Raw genomic sequence first — 17,482 nt, 5'->3', positions numbered from 1 at the left:
CATGGACCAGGCTGTGGGCCTGGGGTGCCCTCAAGAAGCATAGTTATGCCCCTGGGAGACACAAGACTTTGACCCTCCTATGAACAAGGAACGGGTCCATTCCAACCAAATGATATAGAAATTCTTTATTATTAGACAAAAATAGACTCTTTTCCCTCCTTTTCATGTGCTCCCACTCTGATCTCTCTGCTCAGAGGGGGAGGTAGAGGAGGGAGTGCCTTACTCTCCAGGTTCCCCCTCTTCCTGCCCTCCTGGGACCTGCCACTGGGTGGGGTTGGCATGGCCTCTTTACACTTCAGGGGCTGATGTCCTGCAGGTGGGGCTGGACTGATCCCCTCCAGGGCTCAACTGCTGATGCCTCCTCACCCTTCACATGCCCATCTCTGCCATCTGCTCACGTGCAAGGTCACCTCATGGGCCTGTCCACTTAGCTTAGCAGGCTGGGGGCGGGGAAGGAGAGCAGTGTCCCAGGCTGATCCCTGCTCCCCATTCCCAAGGAAGGGGACTGGTGTCTGGGTCTCCTTGGTCGGGCCAGGGGAAGTGAGGACTGTGGGCTGCTGAGAGGGGCGTGGTGCTGTTGTAGGCTCTGACTGCGGCCTGCCTTCATTTTCTCTGGCCCAGTAGAACTTTGGTGATGAAGGTGACGATGGCGCCTGCAGGCTGATCTGGGTCAAGCTCAGCAAAGAGGTGACACACATTCTCCCAGGGGCTTCCTGTCTTCTTGGCCACAAAACCAAAGATCCTAGGGGTACAAAGACAGGATAGGGAGGGGGCTCAGCATCCCTTCCACAAGGGACTGCAAAACCAGGGTTGGGGAGGAAGGAGGCGCCTCGATCCCATGCAGGGAAGAGATTGCTCTGGAGCAGGGAAGGGGGAGGGCTCACTTGGAGGTGGTGCCATCAGGGTTGGTCCATCTGCAGAAGGAGAAGAGCTGTGAAGGAATGCACCCCAGGGACTAGCTCCTCAAGGAGGAGCTGGGGCTGGGGACTGGTTTGTGGGGCTGTGGAAGGAAAGGTCACCTCCGGTCCTGAGGGTCGGTGCTGGAGAACGTGATGCTGCTCACTGGGTAATGGCGGCGAAAGAAGAGCCTGTGAGGAGGAGTGTGGGGACAGTCACACCTGGGAAGGGGGGTGCCCAGGGCCCAAGCTTGGGGGCTCCCCAGGGGCTCCATGCACATACTTCCTTTGGTTGTCTGTCAGTGTGATGCCCTGGGCTGAGACCTTGAAGTGGACCACGGCTGGTGTCGGGCGGGGGCTGCAGCTCAGAGCTGCAGAGCTGGCCTTGGCCACTGCCTGGGGGCCCGTCAGTGACTCCGTCTCTACGGAGGTCAGGTAGAGCACACTGCAGGCTATGGGGGCAAGAAGTGGAGGAGAGCACGGCTCAGCCAGGCCCCAATCTCTGTCCTTGTGGTTCCCCCACCAGCTCTTGTACTTTCCCCAGCTAGTTCTGCTCAAAATGCATTCGAATGACATGAATAACCTATTAAAAAGACAGGTTCTGACTCTCCCAGATCTACTGTGGGAAATGCTGAACAGAGGCCTGAGAATCTGCATTCTCACAGGCCCTCTTCCCATGATCTCCTTTTCCACCCCCTACTGATATAAGGGCCCCCCCTGCCTTCATGAGTTCAACACATCCATCAGGGCCCACCCACCTTAAGGCCTGTCAGTGCACCCTTGGGGCCCTGGAAAAGGGAGGAAGGGAGGGAAAGGCCCCTACCAGCGCCCTGACGTAGGAGGTCTGCTGCTGTGCTCATGTTGGTGGGCACTGAGGCCTCTGGGGTCTCCTCCAGAGGATCTGAGGGAAATGAAGGCCAACGGGAAGGTCAACAGGGAGTGACATTCTTGGAGAACTAATGACATCCCAAGGGAAGGCAGACTAGGAGCCAGGACCTGGGGATTCTGCCTTTGGCTGCCGTGGGTTGGAAGAGGTGGAAAGACAGATTACAAGACACCCACCTTTGCTGGGAATGTGCAGGCAGCAGGGCAGGGACAGGGGGTTGATGGAGTGCTGGGAGACCAGGGCAGACAGACTGCCTGCAGGGGAGAGGTGAGAGAAGTCTGAGGTGCCCACAGGTGGCCCAGCTTTCCCTCCACCCTCCTGAGACCCCCTTGGCCCTCCCAAATAAACCCAGTGGAGTGGACTTCCCAGCCCCTGCTTCTCACCAAAGTAGGGCTCACTGGGACAGCCCTTGATCTTCACCCCTTTGGGCCCAGTCTCAATAAGAAAATGGCGGACCAGCTGTTCCAAGGGGTCTCCTGAGGGGAAAGGGTGGTGGGGAGGGGAGAGGAAGGCTTCATTAGATTCCAGGTTCCCACCTTCTCTCCTGCCGGGATTCTTTGCAGAGCTGGAGAGGTCACTCGCCGCCTCTCCCCATCAGGAAGCAGCATGGCCCACCCCCCTTGTTTTGCTTCTGCTACCTCCCCCAACTCCACTCCCTTCTCTCTCCGGTTGGAGCATCCTGTACCTTTCCAGGGCTGGGCACTGGGTGGTGGTGTAGCCACCTTGAGGGCCAGCCCATAGGCTCCTTGGAATGAATGACTGTCCCTGATCAGGAAGGCCCCAGGGTCCTTGTCCTTCAGCAGGGCGATGGCTGTGAGGAGGCAGGAGAAGTTTCCCAGTGCCTGACTGAGCCCTGCCATTCTGCTACCCAAGCTCCCCAGGCCTCTCGCCCTAACAGCTGTGGTGGTGTTGGGCACTTGGGTACAGAACTTTGAAGTTAACAGGGCATTGACAGTGTTGAGCTTAAACACCCTTGGGCCCAAAGCCCAGAGTAACCACTGAGGAAAGGATGGGCTCCATAGACAAGACAGCCCTGGAGGATAGGATGGGTGGGTCAGGCTGGCTTCTCACCTTGGTCACGGGACAGGTGTGGCTTATACCAGAACTTGGACGTATCCTGGACAAACTTGACATTGCTCTGGCTTTCTTGCACAGGGGGCTCTAGGACAGGAAGAAACTGGGCTTGGCCCCAGGGCTTCCCAGTCCCCAGGCCATGGCCCTCCCTGGGAGAGGAAGGGTTCTCCCAAGGTGGCCCACCTACCTCAAGGCCTTTTTACCTGGGGATTGCTGGGTGTTATCTGGGAGCAGAGGTGCAAAGGTGACATGGTGGCTGGTGCCTCTGGCTGGTGGTGATGCCTGCTCTGAGTCCCAGGGTCCTGACTGTTGCCCAGGCCCCAGCAGGTGGCGTTTCTCAGGGAGTGGGGGCTGGGTGGGGCCATTGATATAGGATGCAGCCAGGGGGAATGCAGGTGTGGGTGAGCTCTGAGGAGGCTCAGGGCTGGCCACAAGCCAGGGCATCTGGGTAGGCACAGGAGTGAGTGGGGAGCCATCTGGGCTGTCTGGGGGATCTCGAAGGCCCTGCCAGGTGGCATGGCGGAGGCCGGGCAGCGTGGTGGGCACGGGGCCCCGTGGACTGGCACTGTCTGAGGGGCCCCCTGGGCTTCTTTCTTGAGGCCAGTCGCTGGGTGAGTTGGGAGGGGAGGCTGAGGAGAAGAGTCTAGGGGCTGGAGGCTCAAGCCCACTTCTTGCTGGCAGCTCAGGAGCCTTTTCACTGCCTCCCTGGGAAACAGGTGGTAAGATCTCGCCAGGACTCAGTCTCTGAGTGGGCACCGAGCTGGGGGACCTGGTGTCCTGCCGTCGGGCACTGTGGGGTGGGAGGGCAGGTGCTCAGGAAGGCCACAGAGCCCTGCTGTGAGCTGCTCCTACCCCCAGCTTTCAGTGTTTGCTTCGACAGGAAGTGCCCAAGTAGGCCCGGCCCCTCTGCATACCTCTCCTTGCCCTGGACTGGACTGCTGGTGTGGAGGGGTGTGGAGGGACCAGACAACTCAGAAGAGGCACTGCACTGCACATCGCGGGGAGACCGAGGCAGGGTGCTGTGTCCACTGGGGCCCTCCCTCCAGGCTGCTGGCTCCGGTGACTCTGCAGGGAAGGAGAGAGGAGGGACCGTGAGCCAGAAGAGCCCCTTCTGTCGGGCTTAGCTTTTTCTCACTCTGTGCCTTCCCCACCATCTTCCAGAACCCTCCACTGCCCTGGGCACTCCCCACCCCAATGCCCTCACCTGCGGATGCCAAGGGTCCTGCTGGGGCCAGGTGCCTGGGCAGTGGATACCTGTCCCCTCCCTCCTCTGCAGGGATCTCGTAGCTCAGCTTCCTGGATTGTGGGTAGGGCGGGCTGCCCGGGGAAATGGAGCCAGCCCGTGGGGAGTGGGCACCAGAGCTGGTATACCCTCTACCCTCACCTGGAGACCCACAGCTGTGGGGCACCCGGCCATATGCGGGGCAGTAACTGGGAACTACTCCTCCATAGCCATATGTCACCAGGGCAGGATATCCTGGATGCCCATACCTGCCCTCGGGGCACATGGCATAGGAGCAGCCCTCATGCCCTTCCTCGCCTGCCTTGGGTGGCTTTAGGCAGCTGTATTCAGGCATCGGGGCATGGTGGTGCCCACAGGCAGGCACCAGCAGGGGCAGTGGGTGCCCAGGTCGCACTGGGTGCAGGAGAGGCTTACCAGCCTCACTCGCCCACCCCTCTCCAGCTTCCCTCTCCAGTCGCAGCCCATATAGGGCTGCCGTGGGCAGTGCCAGCTTTTCCTCACAGGCAGGGCATGAGCACAGGGCAGGGAGCCCAGGGTCCTCCAGGATCACCATCTCCCGGTAGCCTGGGGAGCGGTATCCAAAGTCCCCACTGGCCGGTTTCCCCAGCTCAGGTGGATAGGGGTACGGCCCCTCTGACAGTGATCGGCAGAGGCGCCGCTTCTCCATAGAGGCCTCGGCATAGCCCTGGGAGGACCCTTCGTAGCCCCCATAGGCCAGCCGCCGCCTCTCCAGCGTTCCCTCTGGCCGGTAGTAGCCCCCATTGGGGACCCCACCGGGCTCCCGGTAGCCCTGGCGGCAGGAGCAGTGGCGGCTGAGGCCAGGTCTGTGGCCGGAATACGTCCCAACGTGGGGGCCTCCACCCACGGGGGGCTGCTCTTCATCATCTAGGATGGCCGTCTCACGCCCAGCTCCTCGGCTCCCACTGGCCACTCCACAGCCTCCCAGGAGGCGATCTAGCTCCTGCCGTTCAGCAGCCGTCGGGGGTGGCCGGCCAGGGGACTCGGCAGTTGGCTCCGTAGTCAGCGTGGATGAATGGCCAGAGTCGCTGCTGACAGAGAGCATGGGGGGTGGAGGCGGCTCTGGAGAGGGTGCCGGTGGGGTCTCGCGGGGGGCCCGCTGCACCTGGGCATAAGGACTGCCATCCAGGGGTCCCCGGGTGTGGGTCAGGGAGCCTGAGTAGGGAGAGGATCAGGGAGGGAGGGTAAGCAGGGAAAAGCGGGAGAGAGAGAGAGTTAGTGAGGGGACAAGGCCTGGAGACCCCAGCTCAGGAATGTCTCCTGGGAGGAAGGAGCGTTACTGCAAACGTATACCTCCCACCACCCCTGGGTTTGCCCCACACACCATCCATGCTATCCTCATGGTGCTGGTTGAAGTTCTCGTAGGAGTCCCAGCGCACAGCAGGCTCTGAGGTGTTGTAGTCCACAGAGACTGAGGTGTCGTTCCGCGGGATATTACCTGCAGAATGGCGCCCAGATGTTGAGCAGGGGAACAACCTTCAGCTCCTGACCCAAGGCCTTGCTCTTACCTTTGATCTTCTCAGGGCTGGAGGAAAAGACGAACTCCACCGCAGCTTGGAAGGGGAACCTTTCATCTGTGGGGAGTGGATAGTGAGGAGCCAGGCCCTTGCCTGCACCTACCTGCCCTCACCTGGGCTCCAACCCCCACACCAGTCCCTGACTCACCAGTCCAGGCCTCATCCAGCTGGTCCTTGGGGAAGGTAAGCCGTGGGCCATGGATAGTGCATGTGTGGAACTGGACTCGGAACACAAGGGTCCGGTCTGTCCCCCGGCCACCCTTGTGATAGCATGTCACCTGGGTAAGGGGAGGGAGACTGGGGGTCAGGCCCTCATGTCCACTTATGTCTCCTGTGTGCTTCTACCCTGGGGACTATCTGGCCACCACTCTGCCCTGCCTCAACCGCAAGGTTGACACCCACATCTAAGGGACTCCCTTCTTGCCTTCCAGTCTTCCCTGAGTGGATGACTCACTAGAGACTGTAGCTGGCAGGATATACCACCACCCCTGCCCCATCCCCAGGACTCTCCTTGCTGCTGAAGTCCCCTCACCATGACATCGCCTTTGAGGAGGAGGGCTGGCTCCAGGCTGATGCAAAGCTGCTGGGGCCCAGGGCTGGCAATGTGACTGGAAGAGAGAAGGTGGAGTGGATCAGGGGAACTTAGCTCAGGTGTAGCTATGGCGAGTCAGGAGGGAGCTGGGAATCTGGAGTGTGAGCCCTAAGTGAGAGACCTTCTGTGGAGCATCTGCTTCTCCAGCTATAAAGTGGCTTCTGTGAAGGTATTAATTTTCAGGTGCAGTGGCTAGAGATGGAGGCCCAGGTGCCTGGGGAGGCTGGAGAAACAGGAACCCAGAGAACAGGGGTCCAGGGGAGCAGGGACTGGGGAACAGAGTACTCACTAGATTCCAGATGTGTAGACGAGCTGCATGGACTGGTAGATCTTGAGGAAGGGCTGGAAGCCTAGAGGGGCAAGGAGGAGGCACCTGAGGGGTGCTGAATGGAGGGGATGCAGGACAGCCCTCCCTGTGGAGTATATCTCCGGCCCACTCACCAGTGCCAGGTTCAAAGGCTGGCAGCACAGGCATGAGCACATAGTGCAGGAAGAGAGGGCTGCTGTTCATTCTGATGGAGCCAGACAGCAGACCACTGAAGTAGCTGATATATCTGGTGGGGGTATGCCAAGGAGAACATAAGCCCCTTCCTCTGGAGGTCCCCTTGTATCATTTCAATTATGCATACCACGACTCACCCTTGGAGGGCCTGCCCTTTTCCTTAGCACTTCCATCTCACCAGAAAGTTCTTCCTCACATCTAATCTCAGTCCTTCTTGCTGCCTCAAAGGTTTTGTACTTGCTGGCCCCTCTGCCTAGAATACTCCTCCCCCTGATTTCTGCTTTACACTAGCAGTGGCCTCTGACCATCCTGCAAGTCTATCACAAGACTCTGCTGTTTTCTTCAACAGCACTTTTCATTCAAAATGATCTTGTCTTCTACCTTGATAGAATGTAAGCTCTATGAGAGCAGGAGCCTTGTTCTCAATTATCAGCACTTGGCACAGTGACTAGCACATAGGAGGTACACCATTAAGGTGGGCTGCATGAATGAGAGAATCTTATCCATGGTGGGGGCTGCTCCTCAGGCCCATCCCCACCCTGGCTGCTCACCGGCGCTGGGAGGGCTGCAGTTCTGCTGCCACCTTGTCCTCACAGAACTTCCTCATGGTGAGAGTAGCCAGTGCCTGGTCTGCCCTGGAGATTGCAGAGCCCCAGTGGGGGATCAGGGGCTGTCTCCATTCTGGTCTCCCATCCCTAAGCCCCAGGGGAGGGAGGAGAGGTTTGTGATCCCTCCAAGTCTAGAGGAAGCCCAGAGTTGTAGTAAAGAGAACTAGAAGTTCCCACAGAGTCACTTTACTAGTTGTTGGACCTCAGGCAATTGCTCCTTGAGTTTTAGTTTCCTCCTCTGTAAAATGGGACAATAAGACCATGTTATGGGTTGAATTGTGTCCTTCCCAAAGATATGTAACTCAGAATGTGACCTGGTTTGGAAATAGGTCGCTGCAGATGTGACTAGTTAAGATGTTACACTGGAGTAAGGTGAGCCCTTAATCCATTGTGATCGTTATCCTTAGAAAAAGAGAAGAGACACAGACACACAGACACAGAAAGGCCATGTGATGATGGAGGCAGAGACCAGAGTGGTGCATCTACAAGCCAAGAACCACCAAGGATACCAGACACCACCAGAAGCCAGGAAGAGGCAAGAAAAGATTCTCTGTACAGTTCCAGCGGGAGTGTGGCCCTCCTGATGCCTTGATTTGGGAATTCTAGCCTCCAGAACTGGGACAATAAATTTGTTGTCTTAAGCCACTTAAGTGGTGGCACTTTGTTCCTATATCCTTAGGAAACTAATGCAGGTCATCTGCTTAGGACTGTGGTGAAATACAGTGAGAAAAAGGAGGTGGAAAGGTCAAATTTATAGTAAATGGTTCTCTGAACAGAAGTGGGCTTCAGGGGAGATGGGGTCATCAAGGGCCATCTGGAGGAAGGGTCACTGGGGAAGGGGCCACTCAGGAGCCAAGGATCCTCACCCTGCAGAGATCTTGCTGTAGTGCATGTAGGCAGAGACAATGACCCCGAGCTTGCCCTTGCTCCCCTGAGGATAGAGAGAGAGGGACGGAGGGCTTGCTGGGGCCCCAGGCTGAGGGCACCCCAGCCCTTCGAACCTGAGGTCCCAGCCCACCTTGCAGTACAGTACAACCACGTGCTGTGGGTCAGCACTGAGCCACGTCTCCATAGCTTTGCAGATGGAGCACAGCTTGTCCAGGGGGGGTGAGTGCAGCTCAGGCCAGCCAAAGTCCTGGACCTGTGGGGATGCAGGGGTGGAACTGGGGGTGGTGCCACAAATGAAAAAAGATGGGTGGGGTGGTGGAAAAGGAACAGGGGTAGAGGCCTGGGGCAAGATCAGTTTGTTGTCCGTGACAGCCTCAACATTTTCCTTACCTGTATGGTGGGATTGGTAACTGCTGTACCATGCTTTGGAGTGTCTCAAGTAATAAGTCATATGGGAAAGTGCTTAAGAGAAGCAGATGCCAATTGCTACTATTAATAACGAAGAGGCTGGGGACTTCTGTTTAATGTCTTTAATCCCCTCCTACCTTGGGGTTCAGGCGGGCCAGGTCATGTCTCTTTTCCGAAAGGTTGAAGAGCTAGAAGTAAAAGGGGGCATTAGATGGAAGAAGCGGTAATACGTGGAGGTGGCGTCCCCCACTGTTACTCTGAGTCCTTCCCCCAAAGAGGAGGTGCGGAAGCCCAGGCCTGGCTGTGACAGCCCCGCTATCTGCATTCCCAGTCGGCTCCCGGCGGCACCATGGGGCCTCGCCTCCTCAGCCCCGCCCCCCGGGGCCTCGCCTCCGCGAGTTTAACGTCAGGGAGCAGCCTTGCCCATCTGGACCTCCTAGCTCTCTCATTGGCTGACTGAGGCAGGCCCCGCCCCCTACCAGGTACTTGTCGCGGTGCTTGGATTGCAGCACGTGAGCCAGCTCGCGCAGGTGGCCACGGTGTCTCTGCTCGTCGGGCCGTGCGGGGAAGGCGGCGGCCAGGATGCGCTCCGTCACGTAGGTGAGGTCCAAGTCCCAGCGGCGCTCCATGAGCGGGTCCAGGCTGAAGCTCCTGGGGAGGGGAGAAGGCTGCGTTAAGAACGGAGGGGCGGGGCTCCCGGGGGCGCTGGTGTGTCTGTAAGGGTGCCCGGCTGCCCGCTGGGAAGGCCTCCGGGGTTCCGAGAGTGGGTGGGGCCGCGAGGCTATCCTGGAGAGCTTTGTTGGTGGGGCGCTGCCCTGGGCTGAGATGTGGGACCGGCGGAAAGGGCTCCTGTGGGACCACCCCGGCGCCTTCAGTTACCTGGGCAGAGTGCTGCGCTGCTTTGAGTGGTTCAGAGACTTGGTGGATCCCTGGTGGATAAGAAGAGATGATCCACATCTTTTTGGGTGCGCCCCACTCTAGGCACCCCGCACCATGAACTTGTGTCCTCAGAAGAAACCTAGGGCCTTACTCCCAGAACTACCTGCTCCCGTTCCCCTCCTCCAGCATCACCTTACCAGGTGCTCTATGCGCCTTACAGGGGCTGTGTTTCTCCGCTAGAGGGACAGAGGGAGGAAAAGGGCGTGGTTAGTGCAGGGACGAGGACCAGTGTGGGTCTGGGGATGATGGAGTGGGCTTGCCAGTGTCCCTGTGAGGGCTGTCCTGGGCAAGGGGAGAGGAGACCCAGCCCCCAGCAGGCCCAAGAGGACAAGAAGAGCAGAGGGCTCAGACAGTTTTTTCTGTCTCTCTCAGAATAACCAATACCCACAGCAGTCCATCCAAGGTAACCTCCTGAGGGCCCTCTCTGTGGTCACCAGACCTCTGGACACCGCAGCCAGGTTCCTTGCCTCCCCCTGCCCATCCCAGAACACACTCACCAGCTCTGCAGGAGGCAGGGCCTGACAAGATGAAGTCACCTGGAAGGAGACCTGAGTGAGGGACTGAGCTTCTGGTGAAATGGGCTCTCTGAGCTTCAGGATGGGGCCACCCCTCAGCTTCAGTGAGAACGTGGAGGGGCTGTCAGCAGATAGGCACAGGCTCCAGCTGAGATGCTTCTATTTAAGGGAGACTCCCCTCTGGCCTCTTGATCCCCCACCCCTGGGCCCCCCACTTGTTGCTGTTGGCTCCCAGTCCCCTGCCCACACAGACCCTCATTCATCCAGCTGCAGGGCAGGGTTATATATATAGAGCCTTGAAGACAGGTCCTGGCCAGGGACAGGACACTGGCCTCTTTCACCAGAAGACCCCACCCCTGGGCGCCCAGCTTCCCCTAGCCAGCTCGAAGTCCCTGGGATCCTTCTGCACTGCGGGAGGAGAACCAGGGAACCTCTCAGAGATGGGGCTGTCTCAGGTCCTCAGTGGATTGTGGGTGGTGTCTACAGCTTGTACCTTCGGCCCAGCCTTTCCAGGGCCCAGGATGAGACTCAGGCATTGTGAGGACCCTTCCCCAGAGGGAAGGTACAGCCCATCCAGCTGCCCAGTCTCTCAAATCCTGCTCCCCCCTCCCTTCTTCCTTCTCATTCTCCTCCTTTTCTCCACCCCTCATCCTCTCGCCAGATGTAGCCTGGGCACAGCACCAAGACAAACGCTGTCTCGCTGTCCACCCTGTCCACCCACCCGCCTGGGCCAGCCCTCCAGGGGGTGGAGTAGGGTGGTTCTTAAAGGCCCAGTACAGCACCCTTCCCCACCACAGCAGGGGTTCCCCAGTGATGAGAGGGGTGGAGGGTTGGTGCCACTGGGGCTGGATAAGCCTGTTTCAGAGGAGGAAGGGACCCCTGTCCCGCTCCCCACATCAGGTACCCACCTTTGCTTCACATTTTCTGTGTGTCGCCACCTTGCAGACTGGGGAAGGGGGTGAAGAGCAGTTAGCAAGGGTTTGCTTGGGTAGTGGAAAGGGTGGCCCTCCCCCAGCACCCCAGGCCCTAGAACCAGTTCCTGGGACTTCTAGGACTCCAGTTATATTGAGATGAAGTGGAAAGCAGGGGCAGTGTTCAAGGGAACTATACAGCAGGGGGTTACTACTGCCCAGGACAGGGAGGGAGGGACCCAGGGGTAATGTTCTAGGGTGGGTGGGGTAAGGAAGAAGGGAGGGAAGCCCCCAGTCCCAGGTCGGGGTGGGAAGGCAGTGAAGAGTACTGGGTCTCCTGGATTGCTGGGGGAGTGTTTGTTGTGGGGAGCAAGGGTTTGAAGGGGAGGCAGGTGCCTCTTGGTTCCCATGTTGTGCAGACCAGAGGCAGCATGGACATTACAGTTTATGATCTATGAGTCTGTTCACTGGAGTTTTGCAGCACAGTGGTGCTCAGTGGCAGTCTCTGAAGTCAGGGACAGGGCGCCTCACCTCTACATGAGACGCCTGTCCCATCGATGATCACCTTACACACTGCACAAACTGGTGTTTTTTTCCGGAAAACCTTCTCCCTGAAGCTATGTGGCTCAGCTTTCCTAGGCTAGGAGTAGGGGGACAGATGGATAGAGGTGTCAGTTTCCAGGGGGCCTGTCCCTGGGACTGGACTGGGACCTTAGTGCTACACTAGTTTCTGGCTTCCTCCATCTGGCTAAAGCCCCCATACTTATAGATTCACTTGGCCACAGCAGTTTCCGGGCAGTTGCGGGGTCTCACCTTGACAGCGCATGGAATCTGGCCCCTGGCATCATCCTAGCTGGGTCAGCTCCTCTCCAAGGGATCGCTTGGCCCCTCACATAGCCCTGGTATGTGACACCCTTGTTGTCACTGCCACCCCAAACTCAGAGCTTTCCTCCTGGTTGGGGGTGCTCTCTTCTGTGAGGCCCCCCTACCCCGCCTCCTATTTCTCTTCCCATCTGCCTTCCCCAGGTGAGGGTCCGTGTGGAGAGTAAGCAGGAGGGGGTCCAGACATGAATGTAGGATGTCAGTCAGCAGCATGCAAACTGACCTGGCGGGAGTGGCCTCAGTCAGTCCTGTTCCCCTGGCTCCTGCTGACTGCAGGCTCCAGGCAGCTGACTTGCCCTCCCCCACACCCATCCCCCAGTCAGAACAACATGTTTACTCATTGTGCATTGAGGCAGCGGGCAACAGTTGTGGAAGAAGTGGATGGTAATGTTGGAGGGGGGAGAGGCAGGCAGAGAGATGCCACCGGGGCACAGGGCTGCCTTGCTCCTGGATGTAGTACGCACCTGGCACTGGAGGAGGGTCAAGTGGGATTCTAGCACTGAATTGGGGAGGAGGTGGATTAGATACCCTGTGGGACCCCTCCCCACCCAGAGTGCAGTGAGGCTGCAGGCTGGATGCCCCCTTATTGTCCAGGCCTACCTCAGGCCCATCCTTCCTGTGGTAGGTTCACTTCTCCCATTGTCTGGGGACCATTTGTCTCCTTGCTTCTCTTTCGTCTACCTATTTTTCTCCTCCCTCTGGAGTTCAAGTTCCTGCTTATCCCTCACCCCCAACCCCCTTCCATAGTATTGTCTCAGTTGCCCTGAACTGCTGCTTTTGAGGTAAGGCTGAGCAATGTGGGGAAAGGGAGTGACAGGGCCCCCAAGCCCTCCAGCCTAGGGACCCAGACAGTACCTCCGGTCTTGGCTGTTTCTGAAGCAGATGGATTAAACCCAACCTGAACTCCTTTGGGCTGGACCAGACTTATGGGACCCACTAGGAAACTCAGGTGCATTTTGGCATTAATAGCCTACACACATGATGTCAGTTGAAGACAAAGCCCCAGCGGCTAAAACACTCCTGAGACCTGGCTGCTTCCCTCCTTCCCTTTGCTGGGGGCACACCATTTCCCCCCAGCTCCTCTGGTCATGGGGCGGGGGGCTCCAGGATATTCCTGTTCAGGCCCTGCAGTGAAGCATACCCGACTGCAGGTTCGGGGGGGCCAGGACACGCAGGTTGGCCTGGGTTGGGGCAGGGAAGGTGAGGGAGGAGCCAAAACAGTCACAAGTTCTGCTCTGATCCAGACTAACATGCTGCTGGCGCCCCAGCCCTGGCCACCGAGGGGCCTGAGTAATGAGAGGATGCTGGGCAAAGGCAGAAGGCTGAGGAAGCCTATATTGGAAACCGATCTGGGCTAAGTCCTAACCCCCTCCCCCCAAGGCCCACACCTCCACCCCAGCCCCTCCTCTGCCCAGTTGGCGGGCACTCCTACCCTGCTTGTGGCCCGGCTGCTGTCCCTCCTCCCCAGGGCTCTGAGCAGCCGCTCCACGGGGCCGCTGGACTTCATGGTGTCCTGCTGGCTGGGGTGCTGGCCGTTGGGCCCAAACAATGCTCGGGCCTGGCCCGGGGCTTCCTGGAAGCGGCCTGGCGGAGGCAGCCGCTTCCCCTGGGTGGAGGGTAGGCTGTCTGGCTGGTGTGAGGAGAAGCCCAGCCCTGGAAGTGGAGGGGAGTGCAGGCGGGAAGGGGGCAGGTCACTGCTCCAGGAAGTGGGGGGGAGGATGTGGGGGAGGCCTGGAGATCACATTCCCAGGATCTACCCTGCTGGGAGTGTCAGGCCCAGGAGCTTTGCCCCCAACCAGCCTTGCTCTGGAGCTGCCCCAGGCCCACGGATCCACCCAATCCAGGATCTGTAGGTTCCTGAGATCCAGCCCTCAGTGGGGCGGAGTGGGGGCGGGGTGGGAATAGAGGGCTCAGGGGCAGGGTTCAAGGGCCAGTGCAGAACACCCCGTCCCCTCTAGGCCCTGCCGATGCCCCAGCCTGAACTCTCAGGTTCTCTGGGGACTTCTGGCAGGGAGGGAAAGGTTGCTGGGTATCACTAACCTCAGCCAGCCCAGGATGGGGAGTGCATCCTGAGGGCCAGCTTCCTGCCTCAGTGACACTGGTTGTGAAGTAGGAAAAGGAAAACTGCCTCTCATCCCATTCACACTGGGAGGCCAAATCTGGCTGGAAGACTGCTTTGCTCACAGGAATAATCCACTCTCCTGGGAGCTTCCCAGCGGCTCTGCTCCTGACGTGTTGCCCACTCACCCATTCCCTGGCCTGTTCCAGCCTACCTCCTGGATCCCTAGCTCCACTGCCGCCTTGCCACTCAGGTCCTCTACTGCAGGCTCTAGGGTTGGGCCCTCCCCACCCTCCCCGCCAAAAGCTGAGCACTGCCTTCATGGCTATCCTAGCTTTCCTTCCTCAGCAGCTGTCCCAGGGCCTGAGGACTGGACAGGAGGCCCCCTCCCAACACATACTCCACCCCCTCCGCAGGCCTCCTGCCTCCCTCCTGGGAACAAGGCCAACTTCCTGTCCCTGGAGTCAAGGGAAGGAGGTGGTTTGGGGCCTTGGAAGGAGGCTTGGGGGGCAGGCGGTTGAGTAATCTGAAAATATAAGAATTTAAGGGCCTGGGGTCCTCAGCCCCAAGCCTTGGACAGCAGCCCCTTGGACTGACTCAAGCTGTCATCTAAAAGAATGTGCAAATGTGCACCCTCCCGTCCCCCAGCTACATGGCATTCACTGAATGTACCCAGCTCAGGCAGCTCTGCCTCCTCCCACCAGGTCCTTAGACTTGGTTCTCCTTCCCTCAGCTTGGGGCTGGTCTAAGCCTGCCTTCTATGGGATGGGCCCCCTTATGGGAGCTCACTGAGGACACGTCCCTGGACCTGCCTGGGCTGGGTCTATCCTTCTCCCTGGAGCTCTTAATTCTCCTTCTAGGTCAGGGAGTCCATCCCCAGGGTACCTTGGCCAGAGGGAGGTATCTGTGTGGCAAGGCCTGGGCCCCTAGCCTGTAACTGGAGCGGGGCATTGGCAACCCACTCCCACCCTACCAGCCCTGGCTGGGTCCCAGGACATTCCAGGCCCCTGGCCAGTGTTGGCGACTGGGCCTGGCTTGGTTCAGTCTCCAGCCATGCTGGGAAGAAGGCACTGTGGTGGGGTGGCTTTTCTCTGTTCCTATTCCACATAACCCTGACCAGGACCCCTCCAGCATGCTTTTACTCTTTCTGCCTCCAGAGGGGCTGAAACATCCTTTCACCTGGCAGTTGCCCTCACCTGTAACAGGTACCCAAATGTCCTTTGACCCGCACTCTTCTTGTGGGGGGCTCACTAACTCCTCCTGTGCTGGGTGGCCAGAGAAGCATGACCTTGAGTCCCTCCACTCTGTGGAGGACCTCTGAAGTGAGTTGGAGATGGGAGGGCACTAATCTCTCAGCCCATGCTGACAGAAGAGTAGCTTACTGGGGCAGGGCTGAAAAGGCAGGGACAGAGTCCCTAGGACCCTGGCCCTGCCTCCTGCCCAAAACATTCCACCGCCTGTCAGTCTGACCCCCAGCCTGGCCCCCTCTCCCTTCAGAAGCCTTGGGTTTGTTTGGAGAAACCCCTCCACCCACACTCCCCCTTCCTGGAAATAGCTGTGGTTGGATGAGAGGCTGGAAGCCCAGCAGTGGAGGAGGGGTGAGGCCCAGGGAAGGAGCCAGAGGGAAGGAAGGAGGGGTATATGAGTGTGCCCAGAGGGACCTGGGGAATTGAGGGTGTAAGCGGAGGGGGTAGAGGAGTGAGGCTGGAGAGTTGAATCTCACATGCGAAGTAGAAAAGGAAAGCCCTCATACGCACTCTCTCAAGCCAGGGCCAGAGCGCGGCCGCCAGTTCCCGCCCAAAACCCGGGCCTGGGTGTTGGGGCAACACGCGGTCCTCGGCGCTCGTGGGGGCGGGGAGGCGGGGCGCAAGTGCGTGGTGGGACGGGCAGCGGGGTGCCCGAGCTGCGAGGGCGCCCAGGACGCGCGGAGGCGTGACGGCCGGGACCCGAGTGTGACCGCCGGCTGTGTCCCACCCCCCGGTCATCTTCTCTGGGGTCCAGCTGCTCCGGCTCCCTGAGATCCGCGCCATCCCGACCTCAGCTCTGGGTGGCCGCCTGGCTACCCGCGCCCATTCGCCCCTTCTGTGGCCCCGCGCCCCCTGGCGACCGCCCCCGACACTGCCCGTCCGGCCGGGACGTCAGGCCGCCGTCCTCCCGCCCAGCGCCGCGCGGCCACTCACCTGCGGGGGGCGCCCGGCGGGGCGGGTGCGCGGCGGGGCGGGGCAGCAGCAGGGGGAGCCCCCGGGCCAGCCCATCCCGCCCGGGGCCCGCGCCGAGCGGCCGCGGAGGCGGAGGAGGCGGGAGCGGGCGCGCCGCAATCGCCTGGGCTCCCTCCTGAGCCGCGCTCGCGCGCCCGCCCTCCGCGCCGCTCCGATCTTCTCCTCCCTCCTTCCTTCCCTCCTGCCCGGGCTCCAATCCCCACGTTCCGCCCGCTCCCCGCCCCCTCGGCCTCCGCCTGCTCCCTCTTCTCCCCACCTTCTGCGAACCCAGGCTCACAAAAGGCTGGGAGGCCTGAGGGACGCGGAGACGTGCCGAGGGAAGTTTGGAGGCAGGGAGAGATACAGAGTTTGGTAAGGTTGGAGGGTGAGAACAGGGACAGGAAAATCTGAGACCAGGCGGGACGAAGGCAAACACACACACACCTGCGCGATCCAGACAGCGGCAGAAGAAAACATGGATATAGGTCCAGTCGGCATTAGAAACAAGAGTCCGGAGAACTACCGCGGCCTCTCAAGTCCGCCCCCGTACGGGAGTGGGTTTGGGATTGATAGGACGCTGGAGGCAGGACCCCCCCCGCGGCCTGGTTTGGTGGGCCAGCCCCACTTTCCCACCGGGGCGCTTGATTCAGAGGAAGATGCCTGGTGTCAAGTGTCCTAAACTGCTGGATACCCTTCCTGGTCCTCTGCCCCACAGGAGACTTTTGCGTACCACCTGTTCCCGCCTCAAAGGACTGACAACTGAGATATCCATGTCAAGCTCAAACACTGCCACCCCCACCCCCAGCAGCTCCAGTCAGCCCATACATCACCCTGCTTTGGGGTTGGAGTCCCTCCCACTCCCTAGGAGACTTATATTAAGAAAATCTGCCTCACATTAAACTCAAGTCCCTGGCTTCCCAGTGGAGATGGAAGTTAATTTTGCGGTTTAACCTTATTCCTTCCTTTTTCAGTGTCTGGATCTGGTACTGGATAGAACTGCCTGGAATTGAGCGACTGGGCCATGGGGTTGGTCTGAGCTGGACCACCCTGGAGGGGAAGAGAAGAGGGAAGAGATGACTTTTTAAAAGCGCTGAATCTGTTCCAATTCCCCAGTGTTCCTTAGTAGTGAGCACTTCTTGCAAGTTTCTCCTTCCCTCCCCGTCCCCGCTGGATTTTCCATGATGAAATGGGGGGGTGGGGAGCGGACTGAAGAGCCAGTGCCCAGGGCCCAATGCCTGCTCAAGGCAGCCCATACCACCAGCTCTAAGGCACTCTGTTGCTCCTTTTCTCAAATGGGCCCTTTCTGTGCTCATCCTCCTTTGGCAAAGGCTGAGGAGTCTGGTTCT

At 59.3% G+C, this 17,482-nt stretch overlaps 1 protein-coding gene and 1 long non-coding RNA gene across 7 annotated transcripts; one reads left to right on the top strand and one right to left on the bottom strand.

Annotated features, from left to right (window-relative positions):
- Window positions 1-110: 110 nt before the first annotated feature.
- TNS2 (tensin 2) lies at window positions 111-16,328 on the bottom strand. 6 transcript variants are annotated; one of them, XM_057486647.1, is made up of 30 exons: window positions 16,119-16,328; window positions 13,312-13,485; window positions 11,529-11,637; window positions 10,995-11,032; window positions 10,069-10,107; window positions 9,709-9,747; window positions 9,512-9,561; window positions 9,112-9,283; window positions 8,770-8,820; window positions 8,355-8,477; window positions 8,203-8,267; window positions 7,280-7,423; window positions 6,668-6,780; window positions 6,516-6,576; window positions 6,167-6,242; window positions 5,783-5,912; window positions 5,626-5,691; window positions 5,442-5,555; window positions 4,241-5,272; window positions 3,771-3,921; window positions 3,060-3,646; window positions 2,854-2,943; window positions 2,468-2,593; window positions 2,166-2,258; window positions 1,959-2,036; window positions 1,720-1,797; window positions 1,180-1,348; window positions 1,020-1,088; window positions 885-914; window positions 111-742 (listed from the first exon to the last, which is right to left on the bottom strand). In XM_057486647.1, exons 1-30 carry the CDS (start codon window positions 16,191-16,193, stop codon window positions 604-606), a joined length of 4,281 nt encoding a protein of 1,426 aa, XP_057342630.1. In that variant the 5' UTR covers window positions 16,194-16,328; the 3' UTR covers window positions 111-603. The 6 variants fall into 6 exon arrangements, with proteins under 6 accessions (XP_057342630.1, XP_057342628.1, XP_036771095.2 ...); XM_057486645.1 differs by having other exon boundaries at window positions 4,061-5,272; window positions 16,119-16,327; XM_036915200.2 differs by having other exon boundaries at window positions 4,061-5,272; window positions 7,280-7,363; window positions 16,119-16,327.
- On the top strand, window positions 9,105-17,053 carry LOC118927257 (uncharacterized). Its single transcript, XR_005030756.2, has 2 exons — window positions 9,105-9,232; window positions 16,852-17,053. It is a non-coding gene; the product is annotated as an uncharacterized LOC118927257 (long non-coding RNA).
- The last annotated feature ends 429 nt before the right edge of the window (window positions 17,054-17,482 follow it).

Source organism: Manis pentadactyla, chromosome 10 (genome assembly GCF_030020395.1).
Source record: "Manis pentadactyla isolate mManPen7 chromosome 10, mManPen7.hap1, whole genome shotgun sequence".
In the NCBI taxonomy this organism is placed as follows: domain Eukaryota; kingdom Metazoa; phylum Chordata; class Mammalia; order Pholidota; family Manidae; genus Manis; species Manis pentadactyla.
The sequence above is the reverse complement of the archived record's forward strand: the minus strand, read 5'-3'. Positions and strand labels throughout refer to the sequence as shown.